This window comes from Strongylocentrotus purpuratus, unplaced genomic scaffold, assembly GCF_000002235.5.
Source record: "Strongylocentrotus purpuratus isolate Spur 01 unplaced genomic scaffold, Spur_5.0 spur5_scaffold_6, whole genome shotgun sequence".
NCBI lineage: Eukaryota > Metazoa > Echinodermata > Echinoidea > Camarodonta > Strongylocentrotidae > Strongylocentrotus > Strongylocentrotus purpuratus.
In genome coordinates, this window is record NW_022145612.1 from 55,969,911 (window position 1) to 55,988,806 (window position 18,896).

The following is an 18,896-nucleotide window of genomic DNA, read 5'->3' on the forward strand; positions in this document are numbered from 1 at the left end:
ATGATGCCTCCGTCATAGAGCAATTTTACAAACCAAAACAGAAGAAATTTTTCAAATTCAAGTTCAATTGTAATCCATTAAGAGGTTCTCAGAATATCGTGATTACAAGCAATTTCTCATATACATATATGACCCTTTGATCTTTGACCTGATGACCCTAAAATCTACTCAGTTCATTGGCTCTGCAAGATGTCCTGAGTTAAATAGTAATCCATCTGTCAGTTCTAATGAGAATGCGTTCACAAGTTATTTTTGGATACATAATGAGCCCATGACCTTTGACCTCATGACCCATGAATCTACTCAGTTCATTGGCTCTGCAAGATACATACATGATCGAAATTTGGCAGGAATCCATCAAACTGTTCTAATGAGAATGCGATCACAAGCTATTTTTGCATACATAATGAGCCCTGTGACCTTTGACCTTTGACCTCGTGACCCCAAAATCTATTCAGTTCATCGGCTCTGCAAGATACATACATGACCAAAGTTTGGCAGGAATCCATCGATCGGTTCTTGAGATAATGCGATCACGAGCTCTTTTTGCATACCTAATGAGCCCTGTGACCTGTGACCTTTGACCTTGTGACCCCAAAATCTAATCAGTTCATCGGCTCTGCAAGATACATACAAGACCAAAGTTTGGCAGGAATCCATCAATCGGTTCTTCAGATAACGCGATCACGAGCTGTTTTTGCATACATAATGAGCCCTGTGACCTTTGACCTTTGACCTCGTGACCCCAAAATCTAATCAGTTCATCGGCTCTGCAAGTAACATACATGACCAAAGTTTGGCAGGAATCCATCAATCGGTTCTTCAGATAACGCGATCACGAGAACGGGACGTACGGACGGACGGACGGACGTACGGACGGACGGACGGACAACCCGAAAACATAATGCCTCCGGCTACTTCGTAACGGAGGCATAAAAATGTTTACCATCCCCGCTCACTTCCTTTTTTGAGGCCGCCTGTTTTTTGTTATGCCTCCGCCACCGAAGGTGGTGCCGGAGGCATCATGTTTTCGGGTTGTCCGTCCGTACGTCCGTCCGTCCGTACGTCCGTCCGTCCGTACGTCCGTCCGTCCGTCCGTCCGTCCGTCCGTCCGTCCGTCCGTCCGTACGTCCGTCCCGTTTGACCGTTATCACAATATCTCAAGAACCATTTAAGATTTAAACTTAAGACTCGGGAATAGTATTTATCACCATAGGAAGACGATCTGATTAGATTTTGGAGTACGTAGGTCAAAGGTCACAGGTCACAGAGGTCAACTTATGAAATTCCTTGTATTGAGTTTGTTAGCGCGATATCTCAAGAACCATTTAAGATTTAAACTTAAGACTCGGGAATAGTATTTATCACCATAGGAAGACGATCTGATTAGATTTTGGAGTACGTAGGTCAAAGGTCACAGGTCACAGAGGTCAACTTATGAAATTCCTTGTATTGAGTTTGTTAGCGCGATATCTCAAGAACCATTTGAGATTTAAACTTCAAACTTAAGGATAGTATGTATCACCATAGGAAGACGATCTGATTAGATTTTGGAGCACGTATGTCAAAGGTCAAGGGTCACAGAGGTCAACTTATGAAATTCCATACATTGAGATTGTTATCATGATATCTCAAGAACCACTGGAGATTTAAACTTCAAACTTAGTGATAGTGTGTATCACTATAGGAAAACAATCTGATTAGATTTTGGAGCACGTATGTCAAAGGTCAAGGGTCACAGAGGTCAACTTATGAAATTCCATACATTGAGATTGTTATCATGATATCTCAAGAACCACTGGAGATTTAAACTTCAAACTTAGTGATAGTGTGTATCACTATAGGAAAACAATCTGATTAGATTTTGGAGCACGTAGATCAAAGGTCAAGGGTCACAGAGGTCAACTTATGAAATTCCATACATTGAGATTGTTATCATGATATCTCAAGAACCGTTTGAGATTTAAACTTCAAACTTAAGGATAGTATGTATCACCATAGGAAGACGATCTGATTAGATTTTGGAGCACGTAGGTCAAAGGTCAAGGGTCACAGAGGTCAACTTATGAAATTCCATACATTGAGATTGTTATCATAATATCTCAAGAACCACTGGAGATTTAAACTTCAAACTTAAGGATAGTATATATATCACCATAGGAAAACGATCAGATTAGATTTTGGAGTACATGTATGTCAAAGGTCATAGAGGTCAACTTGAAAATTTCAGACTACATGTATAGGACTTGTCATGATATGTCAAGAACCACTTGAAATATGTTCCGTTACTTAACCCGTACTTAACTGGGCTATTTTGAGCACCTCCCTGACTGGGGGGGGGGGGGGAGGGGCCGATTGCCTCGAAATTTGGCACGCGTCTTGAGAAATTGCGCAAAGCAAGAGACCTCACTATTATTTAAATTGCTCTATGGCGGAGGCATCATTTTCGACTGCGCGCAGTCAAAATTCCATCTAGTTTTTTAATGAAAAAACATCAGCACTGCTAGAATTATCTTTTTTCGAATTTTTTTCAAAAATAAAACATAAATACTGGCGGCCATCTTGAAAAATAGCCCGACTGGCTTGACATCGCTAAATGTACCTAGCGGCCATTTTGTAAAGAAATAATGAAGAAAAGGCAGGACGCTAAATATGATTTTTTATTTATTTGGCCTTTAATAGTGTATAAAAGTTCTAGTATGTCTTTTCTTTGTTGTATAAAAAAGCATGCAATGCTTGATATCCCTTCTTATAATACATGTAAAAGAACCACGCATATACATCCTTTGCACCTTGCTATTATGATTTGTATTTTGTTTTGCATGCTCTTTTACAAACGACACCACTTCATAACCCATAACAGTCAAAAAAATCTCGGCAATCTCAAATCGACACCTCTACATCGTCATGGAATGTAAAAGCCAAAAGTGCTGTTGCTAAGAAAGTGGCCATGAGGGCTGCAGCTGAGGTGAGAGCTTGCACTTTTTGCCTCGAAAACTAATGCTTGCAGTGTGAATCTTACTGACTTTTGACCTTTAATGGGAGCTCTTGTAGTTCAATATGAAAGGTTGAAGTCAATGCTGATCATGATCTCATTTTGGTAGTTGAAACGAAGAAAAAATATACAATCATCGGCAAGACTAACTTTTCCACTTCATATTTACATGTAGATGAAAGTTTCAGGTGTATGCACACTTTATTCTCTCTCATTACTAACTCATAACTTATGGTAATCATTGTTAAACTCTTAAACCAATTATCTTTATCTGTTAAAAAAATATATTATTACCAAGTTATTGTAACTCATAGTGCAGTTAACACAAAATCTTTTGCTTGTTTCTCCTTTTTAGAAGTATTCTCCTTGTTTTTCAAGTATTCTTCCTTTTTTCCCTTACAATTCCACACAAAATATTTATAGTCTTATATCTTTTGATGGCTTATATCTATAATTGGTGCAATGTCTTTATTATTTATAATCTTTTTTTCTCTGTTGTCAATACTCTTATCTTAAATAATAACAAGATTTATGTATTAACAAGGTACATGTAAACCAACCTTTCTGCATACTTGCTGTGATTTGATGTACCCCTGCTTGTGTGTAAACCTTAAAGCTTTATTAATACCAGTTTATCTTGGCTGACCCCTTGCTTAAACCCTTGTTTATACTGAAGATGGCTAAATCTGCAATCTGCTTCAATTTGAATACACCCATCATGGGGGTTTGAAATCATAAAGGATTGTGTAATAATCTAGTATTTGTCAATCCACAGGCTGCTGCACAAAAAACTGCCCCTGCTAAGAGGCCTACCACATCCACAACACAACGAAAGTCCATCAGTAGACCATCAACAGGTAGGAAGGGCATCGTCATCTTAATTTACTAGTACTACATGTACCTACCTACAGTGAAAGATAAAGCTGAAATGTGTATTATGATCAGAATACACAAATCATACATTCAAATCAACATACAATGATCTAGGCCTCCAGGTTAATGCTGTTAAACAATTATTGGTCAGCTGATGTATACTATATTGAAAAGATGTTCGAATTAATGTAAGTTAGAAAGTAGAGTAGTAAGTTATAAGCAAAAGAGGGAAAATTGCAGATTGAATGTTATTAATACGGTACTATTTGAGACTGTATTTACATGTACATGCGTTTAATACCTTTCAAGTAAACCTGGGTTTTCAGGTGAGAGGAATGATGATTTTTTTTCATTTGCACTCATTCTCTCCTTTTCAGAATTGATTAGTTTTAGGTAGATTCACTAGATTAATAACCTAGACAATGGATGCCTACCTGTACAGGTGATAAGCCACACCAAGATAATGAGTATAATGTTCAAAGTGACATAAAGACACAATTCTTGTTCTTATATAAAAAAACAAATATTTGTTGTTGCGTGTGATCAGGCGCAAGCAGTGGTGCAGTGGATGAGGCTCTCTTTCAAGCTTCCTATGAAGATGTCCCTAGTGTCTCAGTAAGTATCCTCTCATATAATCATAATAATAATTATATGTGCTTATTATATGTAATACTCTAATCTATTCTATCTCCCTCCCCCCCCCCCCTGCCTTTTTTTTTTTTTTTTTTTTTAATAGAACCCTGATGTACCCCTCCAAACATATACAATTGAGTTTATGAACTAGAGCCTATCGTGTGTCATGGCTATTGTTTTTCTTATTTGATTAGTTCATCATGAATGCAGATGTATTTTCATGTAGACATATCTAGTGTGTACACAGCAAATTTGAAAAAGCTTTTGGAATAGTAACCCAATCAGGGTGCGCCCATTCATCAAGCCCATGTGGCTTTTACAGATGCACCTTTTTTCATCCTATACTCTTTGTAGATTTAATCATGTCTTCTTTTTCTTCTTCCTTTTTTTATATTTTTTATAAATGTATATATTTCAATGTATTTTTCTTTGCCTATGTATTATTGCAACAATGTATAATGTCATTTTTTACTGTGATTGGAATCAAATAAGGTTCAATTCATTTCAAAAGGGATGGAAGGTATTGATTGATTTTTTTCAGGAGTATGAATGATAACAAATATTAAACTATAATAATATAGTAACAAGAGATATTGATCAAACTTGAGTTGCTGAACTTGTGTTCCTGTGTACATACATGTTTAATACTATAGGTAAGGTCTGTGATAGGCCTCTGTAGTTAGGTAATCATAAACAAGTAAAACAGTTTCCATAAGAAAGAGCTATCATTTGTCTAAGCCCCTTGTTCATGCCAATGGTTATTCTTTCTTTTGACAGATATTCACAACGAAACAGTTGGAGGATGACCTGAGTAAGATGTCTACTATTCTGAACAATGATAAAGCAGATTGGGAACTTAGAGTAACGGCAGTAAGTAGACATTAGTTTCTCCATTTACTAATATTTTTTTAACAAGTAAATTAAGCAGTTAAAGTATAACCATCACTTACGGTAATTACATCTTGAGTTTATGGTATTGAAATTGATTCTGTTTAAAGTCCTTTTCAACTATTTTAGGCTTATAAGATAAATATGAACAATATTTTTTGTTCTATGTGTGTATCGTGCAATTGTGAGCATCAACATGTAATAATTGTTAGCTGTTCATGCCAGCAGCCCTTATGAGCAAAGTCCTGACCGAAAAAGGCCATTCAAATTATTCTCTCTTGCTCAGATTTATTGCATGAATAAATTATTAAGATGTATTTTATTTTTCAACGAATTCTTTGTCTTGACCAACCTGATTACTTACAGGTACTGTCAGAAGGTAACTGCAGGAAATTATTATTATTTTTTTTTTTTATAATACCAAATGTGCTGAACTAATCATTGTTACAGGATTAACAGAATGACTAGTCATGAATTAAACCATGCTGTCTGTGGGCAGGAAGAAAAGAAAAGAAACACCAGAACAGTTCCATGTGTCTGTGGGATTGAATGATGAATTACTCCCAGGCAGTCGGGCAGGATACATTTAATTTAGAGTATACTCCAATGGATCCCCTCAAATTAGTTGAAAAATCTTGGCACTATAAAGAGAGCGGCGGATGTGAATTAGCGGATATGATTTTGGTCTTCAATTAAGTAATGCCAGTTGTCATGACGATTAATTACAACTCGTTGCGTCTAGTGAATTAGGATAGAATTGGGCTGGTGGGGCCTGAAATTTAGGAGAGACATCACTTTGATTGTTTTCCACAGCTTCCTAGGAAACAACATCTATCATAAATCATGATTGGCTTGATGAGAAAAAGTAAAGTGCTAATTTTGGAGTAATAACTGTAGACAGAATTTTTTTTTTTGGATTGAAATAGCTTTTGTTGTTCAGTAATGAAATCAATTTTGACCTTGTACTTGATTATGTGGGCTATGAGTAATGCAGGAGTAATAAAGGTCATGAAATTCACTTTACTTGAGTTTTGTAAGTTATATGTATTCCTTTGTATGGAGATAAGAGCAAATGTAAGTCATATATAATTGCATTTAAAAAAAAAAAATTTAGTGTCTTTATAATATATCCATAATCAACAGGAAATTTGCTTTGTTTTACAAGTTGAGTCTAATAGTTTGGGGGAAGTGTCTTTAAAATCTCCATAACATTTAGCATTTGCTATCTTAATGCAATGGCTCAAAGTGTATTGTCTACTTATTGATTATAATAATTTTTCTGAATGCCTGATGTGAATGTTTTCTTGCTGTTTCTAATTGTTATATTTACAATGTACTAGTGTCCTCCTTGAAAAGACCACATAATTTTGATCTTCTTATCTTATCATCATGGTGCTCAATCATTTAATGGATTGTATTCTTGTATTCAGTTGAAGAAATTACGGGCATTCATCATAGCTGGTGCTGCAGAGTACGAATGCTTTGGTCAATCACTCAGACAGATGGAAGAGGCCCTCATTATGTCCGTCAAGGATCTAAGGTCAACGGTCTTGAGAGAAGCTTGCATCACATTAGCGTGAGTTCGCACACACTCTTGCTTTGGAATACTCATCTTATTACTTATCTTATTTATTTACTTCGTCTTTTTAGTGAAGTTCACATAAATGTGTCAGAATGGTGTATAGATCTAGTTTGTGAAATGTATTGGTGATAGTAAAAAGCAAGGTAAACCCTGAGGGAAGTTTTAAAATTAATATTGTGGTTGATTATTGATAGATGTATTATCATAATTTTGTGTCGTACACTGATATACCATTTGTGGTTGTGAGGTGAGTGAGGTGAATGTAACTGTGCAGGGAGCCTACATGCTGATAAACATGATTCTGTACTGTATTTAGACATTTTTTTTATTCTGATATGATGTTACAGGTTTTTGTCCATTCGTCTGAGGCGGCAGTTTGACCACGCAGCAGAGGCAGTCTTACCCCATTTGTTTACCCACATCCAGAATAGTGTAAAGATTATGGCAACATCAGGCATCGTTGCAATAGATGTTATCATTAGGGTGAGTAATAGAAAATAAGAGCATAATAATAACCTTTACCATACATCACCAACATCACAAGCCCTAATAGTTCTTGGATCAGACCAACAAATGCCACTTTTGATATTGGTCTTTATGTCTTCTTCTTCTTCTTCTTTGCTTTTGGTAATATATGGTACAACAAATGACCTAATACTTGGACTTGTCCATAAGGTAGAAAGTTTGGCAATGTTATTTTATCAGCAGAGAAGAAGAATACAAGATTGTTTACAGATCTGAGATCATTTTTTAATACTTTTTTTCTTCTTTCCTTTGGGCATGTAGACTTGATGGAGCACCCAATACTGCAAGTTCATTAGAACAAATATTGAGATGTTGTCGTTTTTTTTTTAATTTTTAAAAGATAGATGGGTAGAATAGTAGAGAGGAAGGAAAGGAAAAGATCAGAGAGAAAGAGAGAGGGGAGAGAAGGGGGAGAGAAGGGGGATAAGATGGAGAGAGTGGGTAAGACAAACAAATAATGAATTCAGAGCTGAATCAGAATATGGACAAAGATATAACTTTTTGCTATTGCTTCTTTATAATTATATTTGTCACTTTCCGGCCCTTTTCTTATATTTCTTATACATTCTTTTTATTTACAGCATACACATTCACCTAGGCTTATATCTATTATGAAAAGCAACGCAACTTCTAAGTCAACTGCCATTAGGAAGTAAGTACTGGCACTCACTTCATTATTTACTTGATCTGTAGAATTATACATTCTCTTTCTTATTTTGATCAACATGTTTCTCTTTTGTATTAAGAACGCAGCATTTCCAAATATTTGTATTGTACTTCTAGAGAACTTTAAAATACATTTCAAAATTGAATGAAGGTGTCCATTTTTTTAATGTTTAATATCGATGTTGTATTTATTACATGTAACATAGGCATATAAAGAGGGAGGGGAAGTTATAATGTATGATGTAATCTCGAGGCAGTGTGATGACAGGCATTCACAGCATGAGTCTTTGTGTAGACTAACATTTACTTACTGCAATGCTTATTCTCCTTTTCTCATTATTCTTAGGCAAACATTTCAATACATTAACACGGTTTTGAATGTATGGGACACACATACATTGGAGAGGCATGCTAACCTACTCTCAGAGGCCATACACAAGGGTATTGAGGATGCTGATTCAGAAGCAAGGGCTATCTCAAGAAAGTAAGTTTACCTAAACTAGCAAATTTCGCCAATATTCTTCAGAACCAATTTGAAAAGCCTGGGCCCCTTCTTACATGTATAAAGAGTTGATATTAATCGCAACTTATTTGGGATTGATATCAATTGCAACTATGTACATAAGAGATGGGAGACTGCAAACTTGCGATTGATTTGGTTCAATTGCAACTCTTTATAAGACATGACTCAGGTTTTTAGTTTCATCTCCATGCTTTATTTTAAGACTGTACAGAATAATATGTTAGGAAATAAAACATCATGACGTATACAATGCTGTAAAAGTTTAATATTCAGCAGAATATGGGAGTACTGAAAGGTTCAAGTTGCTCTGAAACTGAATTTTGTATAAACACTTCTCATTATCTATTCAATTCATTTACTCAAATTCTTTTGTGTTTGTTTTTATATAGAGGATTGGTGCTTTCACTTTCATACACAAAATGCTCATGAATAAGAAATTGGTATGAAAGAGTATGTGCATATTTGTATATTATAAAGGTGTGTTAACATCCCCAAGTAGATGGTAAGAGAAGTGTGAGCTGCAGATATGAAAGAAACATGAATCAAAAGTTCTTATCTTCGTTTACAAAATTTGGTTTCTATTTGTTAAACTTGTCATAAATAATTATCAATCAATAATATCATTTGTTGGTACAAGTAGCAGCTGCCTTGACCCTAAGCCTGTCCTTTCAATCCCACCATCCTCTCTCCCACCATCCTCTCCTTCTAACAGAGCATTCTGGAAGTTCTCAGAGCACTTCAAGAGCCATGCCGACAAGTTGTTCAACAACCTGGATCCCTCCAAGCAGAAGATGCTACAAGGAGAGCTCAGCCAAGCCTCCAGCTGTACCTCTCTAGACGGCAGGCCGCTCTCACGCTCCGCCACCGCCAGCTCGCATGAAAATCTAAGGTTGGCTAGGGATTACAAGTACGCACACCAACCCCCTCTTATATTATCAGTTGCGGTTTTATGATTTATGAGGTTTTATTTGCTTGTTTCGCACCCCTGCTTGCTTGCTAGAAATAGAACATCATTTCATTTGTTTGGTTGATTTAGTTGGTTTTATATTATTTACATCTTATCTCTCTCTCTCTCTCTCTCTCTCTCTCTCTTTCTCTCTTACATTTAATAGTTTTCATCTGATACAGAAACCCTTGTCCGTCTTTAAATACTATTGGCATGCTCATTAAACATTTTTTTCATTCCCTCTCGTTGTCTCTCCCCTCTCCTTCTCTCTACCTTTCTCCTCCTCTTGATTTGATTCTTGAAGCATTTCAAACACTAAGGAGATTAACAACAAAATAAAGATCAGTAATTTCTATGCAAGAAATGCCTGAAATTTTGTATAAGTTATTTTAAGTTGAGACAACATGAATCCTTTTCAATGATATTCTTTCTTGGATAACATGTTTTGTGTTTGCTGATGTCCTTTGTTTGGCTCCAGATTTCTGTCTCAGTCCAACCAAGGTTGTCTCTGATTCCTTCCCTTTCATTTCCCCTCTAAGTACTGATCTTCCTTGTCTCCCAATCCCTATCCTCTTATACTAGTTTCATTTCCATTAGCATGATCTAAATTTGAAAAACAGGACTAGAGCTGATCATTATCAATGCTTCTGTGTTGCATTTTGAAGTTGCCATGGTTTCTAGATATTAACATTTATTAATGAATAATCTGTTTTCTCATGTGTACCCTGTTAAGTTTCATTCAGATATAATGTGTAGCATGATATTGATAAAGGGGTTTTGTATAATCTCTGCCCATAATAAAGAAAGGAAACGAATGTTCAGTTGAGGGGTGGGAATGGGCCACACACAGACTCTTTCAAGTCATTTGTAGCATGTCAGATATGACAAATTTCATCTGTGACGATGGTCATGATCACTATTTTTCAATTCTATGTTTAGCTATTGGTACGCTAATGGGTTGTCAGATTTATTTTGCACATAGCCACCCCCAGTGTTGATGTACCAGTTTTTACCAAAAACAAAACAGAATAAAACATTTTTGATGGGTCATCCACAATGTCTGAAATGTATGAAGAAAACAATTTTTTTTAGTTACTTTGCTACTCACAAAGTCAAAAATTTGATTTGTTTGTATTAACAATTAATTGAAATGATACTCTTGTGCCCTGTGTGAAATACTAGTATATTAATGTTGTTCCTATACATACACCTGTAGTCATACTCATACTAGATGAATATGAAATGATACCTATTAACTGTTAATAACATCCCTATTTCTTCCTGATATAACTTGCATTAACCAATTCTCCCTGTATTGAAATTACCTCTATGTGATTAACAAGGATGTTTTATGTTTGCATTGCATTTAATTCTCTCTTTTCTCCTTGGGTGCTTTCTCTCTCTCTCCCTCAATATTCTGCACGCTCTCCATACAATATGACATCGTATATACAGCACGGTGTAAGTTTACATGTCCTTCTCAATCATGGTTTCATGGGTTGTGGTCAAAATAGTGTAGTTGGATTGTTAGTTGTTATCATCAAAGTTATTGCCACACATATGGTGTACCTAATACCATGTCACACTGTCACAAACCGACTCCAAACTGACTTATTGTTGGCTATCAGGCATGTAACTGTTTGTACAGTCTAATGTCAGTTTGGTGTTTGTCTTGAGAGTGTGACTGGGGTGTAATGCATTCATGCCATTTTTCATTTATTTATTTCTTTCCTGATATTGTAGCTCAAATTGTTACCTTCTTATGTAGTTTTTGGTTAATTATCTTTAAATGAGCTTACTTTTGACTAGCATAAATCTCTTTCATTTTGAACTTAGGCTTAACATACAATTATTGGGACTACACTTTACATTAAAGTGTTTCTATTTGAGGATGAGGGATGTAGCTATTCACAGTCCAATCACATTGCCTAACACAAGAGTCTTAGGGCTTGAATGCTTCCTACAGTGTATGTGTGGCATGGGAATGGTTACTCTTATTCACTTTTTATTGTCAATTATTAATTTATTGTCAATTATTATATATTTCATTCTGAAATAAAATCAATGAAATCAGTCGATGGCTTTGTAAACTTTTGTTTTCTGTCAAAGTATTTTATTTTTCAATGAAATTGTGAAATCTTTTGATCTTAATTTTTTTTTCTTTCTTCATTGTTGTGTATGATTTTAAAATCTTGGTCATTTTACTTTAATGTGAATTGTTATTTCTCATCTATTTGGTAGTTTGTTTATGTTCTGTGAAATGGTGTCATATAGTGATATAATCATTTATTAAATGATGAACATGTTGGGGCAACTATCTTTCACAAGCTTACATCAATTTCTATATGTAGGACTGCCAGCTTGCCAAGGAGATCAGTAGCATCAAGGTCAAATCGAGCATCAGAGTCTTGTAAGTATAGCAATGTTTTCCCTTTCATATGCTTCCTTTTTTTTTCTCTCTAAAACTTGTAGCATTTTAGAATCAAAAGAATTCAATCATTACAATACATTTACTTATCCATTACTTCAGCTCCCTGGTGAGTTGAAGAATGTAGCATTGACAAGTATATAAACAGTTGGCTATTGTACAGAATTGTTCTCTCTTGTTGCTGTTGTTGTTGGTAGAACATGATTGATACAAGGATTATACATGTCATTGAGATATCACACACACAGTTTGATACCATACCCCAAATATAATCTCCCTTTGTTTATTATTTCTTTGTCCACCAAAGTTCGGACCAGAGGTATTTATTGATTTATTTTGCTAATTGCTAAAAGAAATCACTTAATGTAGTGTTTCTGGCCATTAGGACACTGACTGACTAGCCATGTTGTGAACATTGATGTGACACTAAGCACTATGTATGCACATATTTTGTATGCACATGGGAATTCAGCATCTATGCTTGAGACACATTGCACAAAACCAGGCAACAATCACAGGAAACATGAGCTTTAAGTGGGATTTTCAGCCTTAAATCATATTTTTAGCTGACTTAGATGGAAGTTGACCTTCCCTTGAATCCTGGGAATCAGAAACCGTTGCACCCATATTGAGTCATCTATTTTTCCCTATGGTTTATTCGGATTTTCCATTGAGTACGGTGTAACCTGTGATTAGCAGCAATGGGTTTATTCTGTAGAAGAAAGGAGAAACAATCAAGACAAATGTAGAAAGGCATCACAACCTAATGATACTTTTTAATTTCCTAGATTAAGTGAAACTAAATTTTACAGAACATATACATGTAAACATATACGGGATATGTTATATTTTACATTTTTTCATTATTTTTGATGATTATGTAGCATATATTCAAGATGTATGATGCATGTTTTTGTATGCAAGTAGTACATTGTAATTGCATGGCTGAAAATGGTTGAATTACACCATTATGTAAAGATACTGGTATCTGTTACAGGTCCTTAGCAATTTTTTACCAAACATTTGTATCGGAAGGACATTAAACTTAACATCCTGCATGTGCACATACCTGTACTCTACCTACTTGAGAAAATTCAGTCATTTCTTTTTTTAGACATTTTTTGTTGTAATTTGAAGACTTTTTATGCTTCATCTGGATTTTAACACAATTTTTAACACATAAACCAGCTAGAAAAGACATTTTCAATAAAATATTTGGAATAAAATTTTGAAATGCTAAAATAAATAAAGCAACATGTAGTGTGCTGATGTTTAATTGCTCTCCTTAGAGCTATTACATGTATGAAAGTAATTGCATGATGCCTCTCTGCAGCAGCAAAATAGTTTTTAAATGATCAGTCATCTGCCCCGAAAGATGGCGTTAATATTTTGTGATGTCGTCATCACATTGAGAACATATTTTTGAGCTCTTAATACGGACACTCGTTTACCTTTAATATTAATATCACTTTGCTACCATCTCTAATGCCTTGCTTGTTCTTGAAGTGTATCTGATACTAATTGCATGTTCATGTAGGCCTTTATTAACAATAAAAAGTAGAAAATATGAAATTCTTCACATGTAGTAGGCAAACCATTTATGCACACTAATAGCTCATATCCTCATTAGATTACACTGTAGATACCTTCTATGCTATATGTACAGTTTGTACACCTATTCATTTATGGCAATGGAATCACATAATTATAGAGTGTTAACATTATAATCATTAGCAGTTCTTGAGACGAAGTATTAACTTTGTTTTTATTTTGGAATTATTTTCATCTTGTGGAACTGAACACAGCACGTTAAGTGAGAAGATTGTAATTTGTTTAAAGATGGCTTTAGTTGTGATTTCAAAACATTTTTTTAGGACTTAAAATCTAGACAGGTTTCTTTGAATTTTTCTATGCAAACTTAGTATATAACATTGAATTAGAATTCAATGGCTATCAAATAATATAAACCAATGCTGTTTATCTTGTTGCTATGGTTTCTTGAACCTGTCCTATTCTATGCTTTTAATTGCAGTGCTAACATGGGTTTTTTGTGTTTCTTACAACCTTCCCCTCCTCTCTGTCTCTCTCTCTCTCTCTCTCTCTATCTCTCTCGTTCTTTTTCTCTCTTTCTTTCTCTCTCTGTCTGCATAATGGACATTCTTTCCTCATACAATATCATATCATCATTCACTGATATTCCTACGATCATCCCCACAAACCATTATCCATCGTCCATACTGGCGTGCTTCATCTACATCTCACATGCATACGCACAGCGGACAAGCCCGCCCTCTTGAATCAACGTTCCAGCAGTGAGATCAACTTGGCGGCTGCGTCACGGGCCCGATCGCGGTATTCGTCGGCAGGTCAGAGGGCAGCCAGCGGGGCGGCGGCAAGAATTTCTAGATCTAAATCCACCTCTCGGGAGAGCTTGGGTAATTTTAAATCACTCTTCTTTTCTTATTTTCCTATTAACATGTATAAAAAAGCAATTATGCACTAACCTTATCTTACAAATTTCATTTTTAATTGAAATTTTTGTAAACCATATATATGTACTCTAACAAAACCAGAAAAATGATTTACTAGATTGTAAACCATAAGTAGTTGAAAGCTAAATTCAGCATCATTTCAAGCTTCTAACAAGTTTTGCACATTTAATCCATGATGTAATTTCTTTAATCTAATCCACACATAGCAAACGACCTAATTTGTGGAACGAACAGTCGGGTACATGTACCTTCTACCCCTTTGTCACCAAGACTTCAAGGTAGCGAGACAAAAACACTCATCTTTTTATGTGTGCTTTTCCTGCCTGTCTGCACTCTAGGAAATATGATTTAATCATCTATTAATTTCCCCCAACTAAAAGATTTTTTTTTAAAATCAACAAACCGGTCAAGATAGTGAAAAGAGTCCTGCCCTGATTTTTATTTTACTTGTTTGCCGTCATCGTGGAATAGCATTAATGTTTCGCCTTTTTAGTTCTTGTTGGAAATTTTATGTTAATTTGTGTTGCTTTTGTACTGCAATGCTGAGAAAAGTTTTGATTTCTGATATTTATCCAATAGGGAAAACTATATTCACTTATCCACATAGGAAATCTACTTAGCGGTAAACATTATTTTGATGTCAAAGTCATCATTATAGGGAGCATACATGTAATTGTAGTGTTCTATTTCAAATAGTAGTATTAGAGCCTCATCAATGAATCTATGTACCTGTACTTTGCAGAATAGCAAAAATAAAGATTAATATATATATATAGAGAGAGAGAGAGAGAGAGAGTGGTAGGGGGGGAGGAAGGGAAGGAGGGAGGGAGAGAGGGAGGAGAAGAGATAGACAGACATATTCAGTAGGGATCTACTGCTTTTTAGATAATCTGTCATTTTCAATTATGGTTATCATTCCATGATCACTTTCCTGCATTTTATAAGATTGTGAAAATCATCCTGACCTTGATGACCCTACCTTGTTGACCCCATATGGTTTGCATGATAGTTTTATTGGTTTGAGAATTTGGGTATGGATTGAACTTCATCAACATCCATTATCATATACTTAGCTGGGAATCTTGTACATTAATTGGAAAGAATACAACAAATATCTAAGAATAACTATTAAACTGAATTTATTTCTTGGGGTGAAATTTTCTTTAAGTATTAATTTCAGGACATGTATTTATTTTAAGGTAAAAAAGCCTTTATAGTCAGGAATGAAGTTCATTTCCTCCATTATTATTATTATTATTATTATTTTTTTTTTGGGGGGGGGGGGGGGGTAGAAAAACATTAGTTTTGATTGAAGGGCTTCGGGCAGTTCTCTTGCATGGTTATTGTAAAATTTATCTGAAAAGAGTGATCTTCAGGCTCTAATGTATAGACATTGAATCATATAACACTGCAGTAATATTGAGTTGGTTATAAATCTAATTATGGTAGGCTATGTTATCACACTGCATGCATGATCGCACAAGTATTCTGTGTTTTATATAAATGCGTTATCTTAATGTGTAATTATGTTCATACAAATGTACCTGCTATAGAGATCACCTGTTTTATACACCTATTCTTATACATATCGCTTTTCTTGTCTCTATAGAGTTACGTTTTATACCTAAATGTGCCTGTATAGTCAATACCTTTATATTTATAGATCCGAAATAGGCAGTTTTTTATGTTCTTGTTTTTTCTTCTTCATTTCATTTGAGTGTTATTTCTAGATGTATGTGTAGATGTAACTGGAATAATGCTTAACATGAATCACTTGTTAACATAGCTAGACTCATAGCTACCAGACAACAATCGATTCAATATTATTGTCTGCATTCTGGATCTCAACCCTAGAAAGATTATTTATAAAAACAATATCACATTCTGCTGAGAGCCAGAAGGGCTTTAGTTCATATTACTTTACTTTATGTTAACGCCCTTCTGGCTCTTAATGGACAATGTAACAAAACTGGCCTCATTGGAATACTGTGGGAAACATGTTGCTCCACACAATACCATAAATAACTCACTCATTTCGATTTGATAATGGTTGCATTGCACAAACAAAGATCAAGATGAAGAAAAATGATAGTACATTGATCCATTATTTGTTACAATTATCTCATCTTCTGCAGCCAAGCGGAGGAAAAGAGGTCTGAATTCCAACTGTCGTATCTCCATTTTTTTCACGCCTAGTCTGTGTAATTGGTCTTTATGATTTCTAGATGTGCAGCTTCCCTTTTTCTTTTGATGATCCTGTCCCCCAGCCTTTTGATTTTAGTTGATATTGATTGTTGTCTTGTACTTGATTTTAATTTCATGATTTCTTTGAGTTTTTATTTATCTTTTAAGGTAATTATTATTATTTATTTTGTTATACCCCATCTCTGTTTAACACTATGACCGTAACTAAAACAACAATGTGCCCACAAGTAGTCATTTTTTTGTGTGCCTATGTTACGTTTGTATGGGGGCAGCAATTTTAAGTTTATTCATCATGAATTTATAATGATTTTAATGGAAACTATACCTGAAATCTGAAGTTTAAACAGGAATTGAATAGAATCTTAGGTTAATAAAATGTCACCTTCAGAGAAGTTTTTTCAATAATTTTTTTGTTGAAGTCAATATGACCTGTTTAAAGTGTATGCCTGATAAAAAGATAATAATTGCATGTGTGTAGCCCTATGACAAACTTAAGTGATTCTCTTAATTCAGATTTTTTTAAGGATTATAAGTATAGCTAACAAAATCTCTATGTATTACATGTATGTTGAGCATCGCTTCACTCTCCATTTATAATTCTTATTTTAACCATATTTGTTTTGGCAGCATGATATTGAAGTAAAAAAAAAACAACATGTGTGTCCATGTATATATGCATATCATAATGAAAGTGTGTTACAAATTTGATGTTTATCAGTCATCGTACTTCTCAATTGATAATATTTGTTAATGTTAATAGTGACTGTTAATCATCAATTCACTCTTATTGGTGCTGTGGATTTTTTTCAAGTACAATCAAATTGAATGAAATTTTCATTTTTCCTGTACCAGAACCCTGAAATTAATTGTGGTTGATCATGAAACAATTTTTTTTAAATAGAAATTTATTTTAATTTACAGCTTACCCTACATAATTTCAGTATTGACTTTAAGCTTTCTGCAGAGGATGGCACTGTGTTTAATTCTGTACTAACTTGTTTTGGTATTCTCCAATGGTTTCAGTCGACCTTGTGATCCAAATTTCCAATTTATCCGCATCATTAATAACTCTGCCAACCCTATTGCCTGCAGAATGATGGATAACATTCTTGTTTTTTGTGATCCAAAAAAAAAACAAAATAAGCTTGTGATTATGTTTGAACCTATGTAATTTAAGTGTATAATGCAAAGCAACATTCCATTTGGTAATTTAATTTGATATCAGGAATAATATTAAAGATTGATATTCTGTGTTTGAAGAATAGTTTGATCATGTAATGGAAATGCAATGATTTAATAAATGTTGCTAAGAAACAATCTGTGAATTAAGAAATAACACTTTTCTGTAACACTTTTTTTCCACATAAAGATAAATCCCAACAGCTTTCAACTTCATTTTCTCCTTTTGATAACTATGAATATCTTTGTATAGTGCAACAATGGTTTTGCTGTTATTGTTGTTTCTTTACCATCCCTCATCCAAACTTGATTTCCTATCTGTGGTTTTGATGGATCTGTTTATGTGACTCTTCTTGTTACTCTCTATCGCTCTTTCCAGCTGCCACTCCAAGAGGGTCCTCTCTCCTTCAGACTCCTAACGGTCGTGCAGGGAGAACACGATCTAGAATCGGGATTTCCCAATCACAACGTAAGTCAGATGCAGAAGACTGCATCTACAAAATCCCCTTATGATCACACAAAATAATCACTCACAAGATAGATTTAAGCTCCAGAAGATTCACTTGGATTTTATGTCGGCATATAGGGTCAATGGATAATCTAGCAAGTTATGTGAGATAAGAAAAAGACTGGAATCGTAAGAAAACGGAGGATGACATCATTGACTGCTGCATCATGGGAGTTATCTTAGACCAATATAAAGAGGAAAGAAACAATGGAAATAGAAGCCAGTCTTGGGTGGGGGTCCTATAGCAGCATATTTTTCAAATGCATTGTTTAAAAAAAGGAACTACAATAATTTTGAATACATGTAGTTCATATAAGAGCGGAAATCCCCTATTTATTTAAGCTTTTAATGATAAAAAGTGAATTGGTCCAATGTAACACAATTTATCAGAACCAATAAGTAAGTACTTTTGTTTTGCAGCCTATTGATGTGAACTTCCTTAACTCTTCTTTA

The 18,896-nt window shown here is 34.7% G+C and overlaps 1 protein-coding gene across 18 annotated transcripts in view; it reads left to right on the plus strand.

Moving 5' to 3' along the window:
* Positions 1 to 18,896, plus strand: part of LOC581599 (CLIP-associating protein 1) — a 92,046-nt gene that overhangs the window by 41,784 nt on the left and 31,366 nt on the right. For 7 of the 18 annotated variants that reach the window (XM_030973429.1, XM_030973428.1, XM_030973430.1 and 4 more), the window contains exons 11-23: positions 3,771 to 3,852; positions 4,416 to 4,483; positions 5,279 to 5,371; positions 6,820 to 6,965; positions 7,319 to 7,454; positions 8,078 to 8,148; positions 8,509 to 8,646; positions 9,398 to 9,592; positions 11,087 to 11,092; positions 11,983 to 12,041; positions 12,367 to 12,378; positions 14,336 to 14,494; positions 18,315 to 18,404. In XM_030973429.1, coding sequence (XP_030829289.1) covers positions 3,771 to 3,852; positions 4,416 to 4,483; positions 5,279 to 5,371; positions 6,820 to 6,965; positions 7,319 to 7,454; positions 8,078 to 8,148; positions 8,509 to 8,646; positions 9,398 to 9,592; positions 11,087 to 11,092; positions 11,983 to 12,041; positions 12,367 to 12,378; positions 14,336 to 14,494; positions 18,315 to 18,404 — 1,255 coding nt within the window. Of the gene's footprint in view, positions 1 to 2,540; positions 2,969 to 3,770; positions 3,853 to 4,415; positions 4,484 to 5,278; positions 5,372 to 6,819; positions 6,966 to 7,318; positions 7,455 to 8,077; positions 8,149 to 8,508; positions 8,647 to 9,397; positions 9,593 to 11,086; positions 11,093 to 11,982; positions 12,042 to 12,366; positions 12,379 to 14,335; positions 14,495 to 18,314; positions 18,405 to 18,896 lie in introns of those variants that run through there. The other 11 variants (XM_030973446.1, XM_030973434.1, XM_030973440.1 and 8 more) reach the window with 11 other exon arrangements.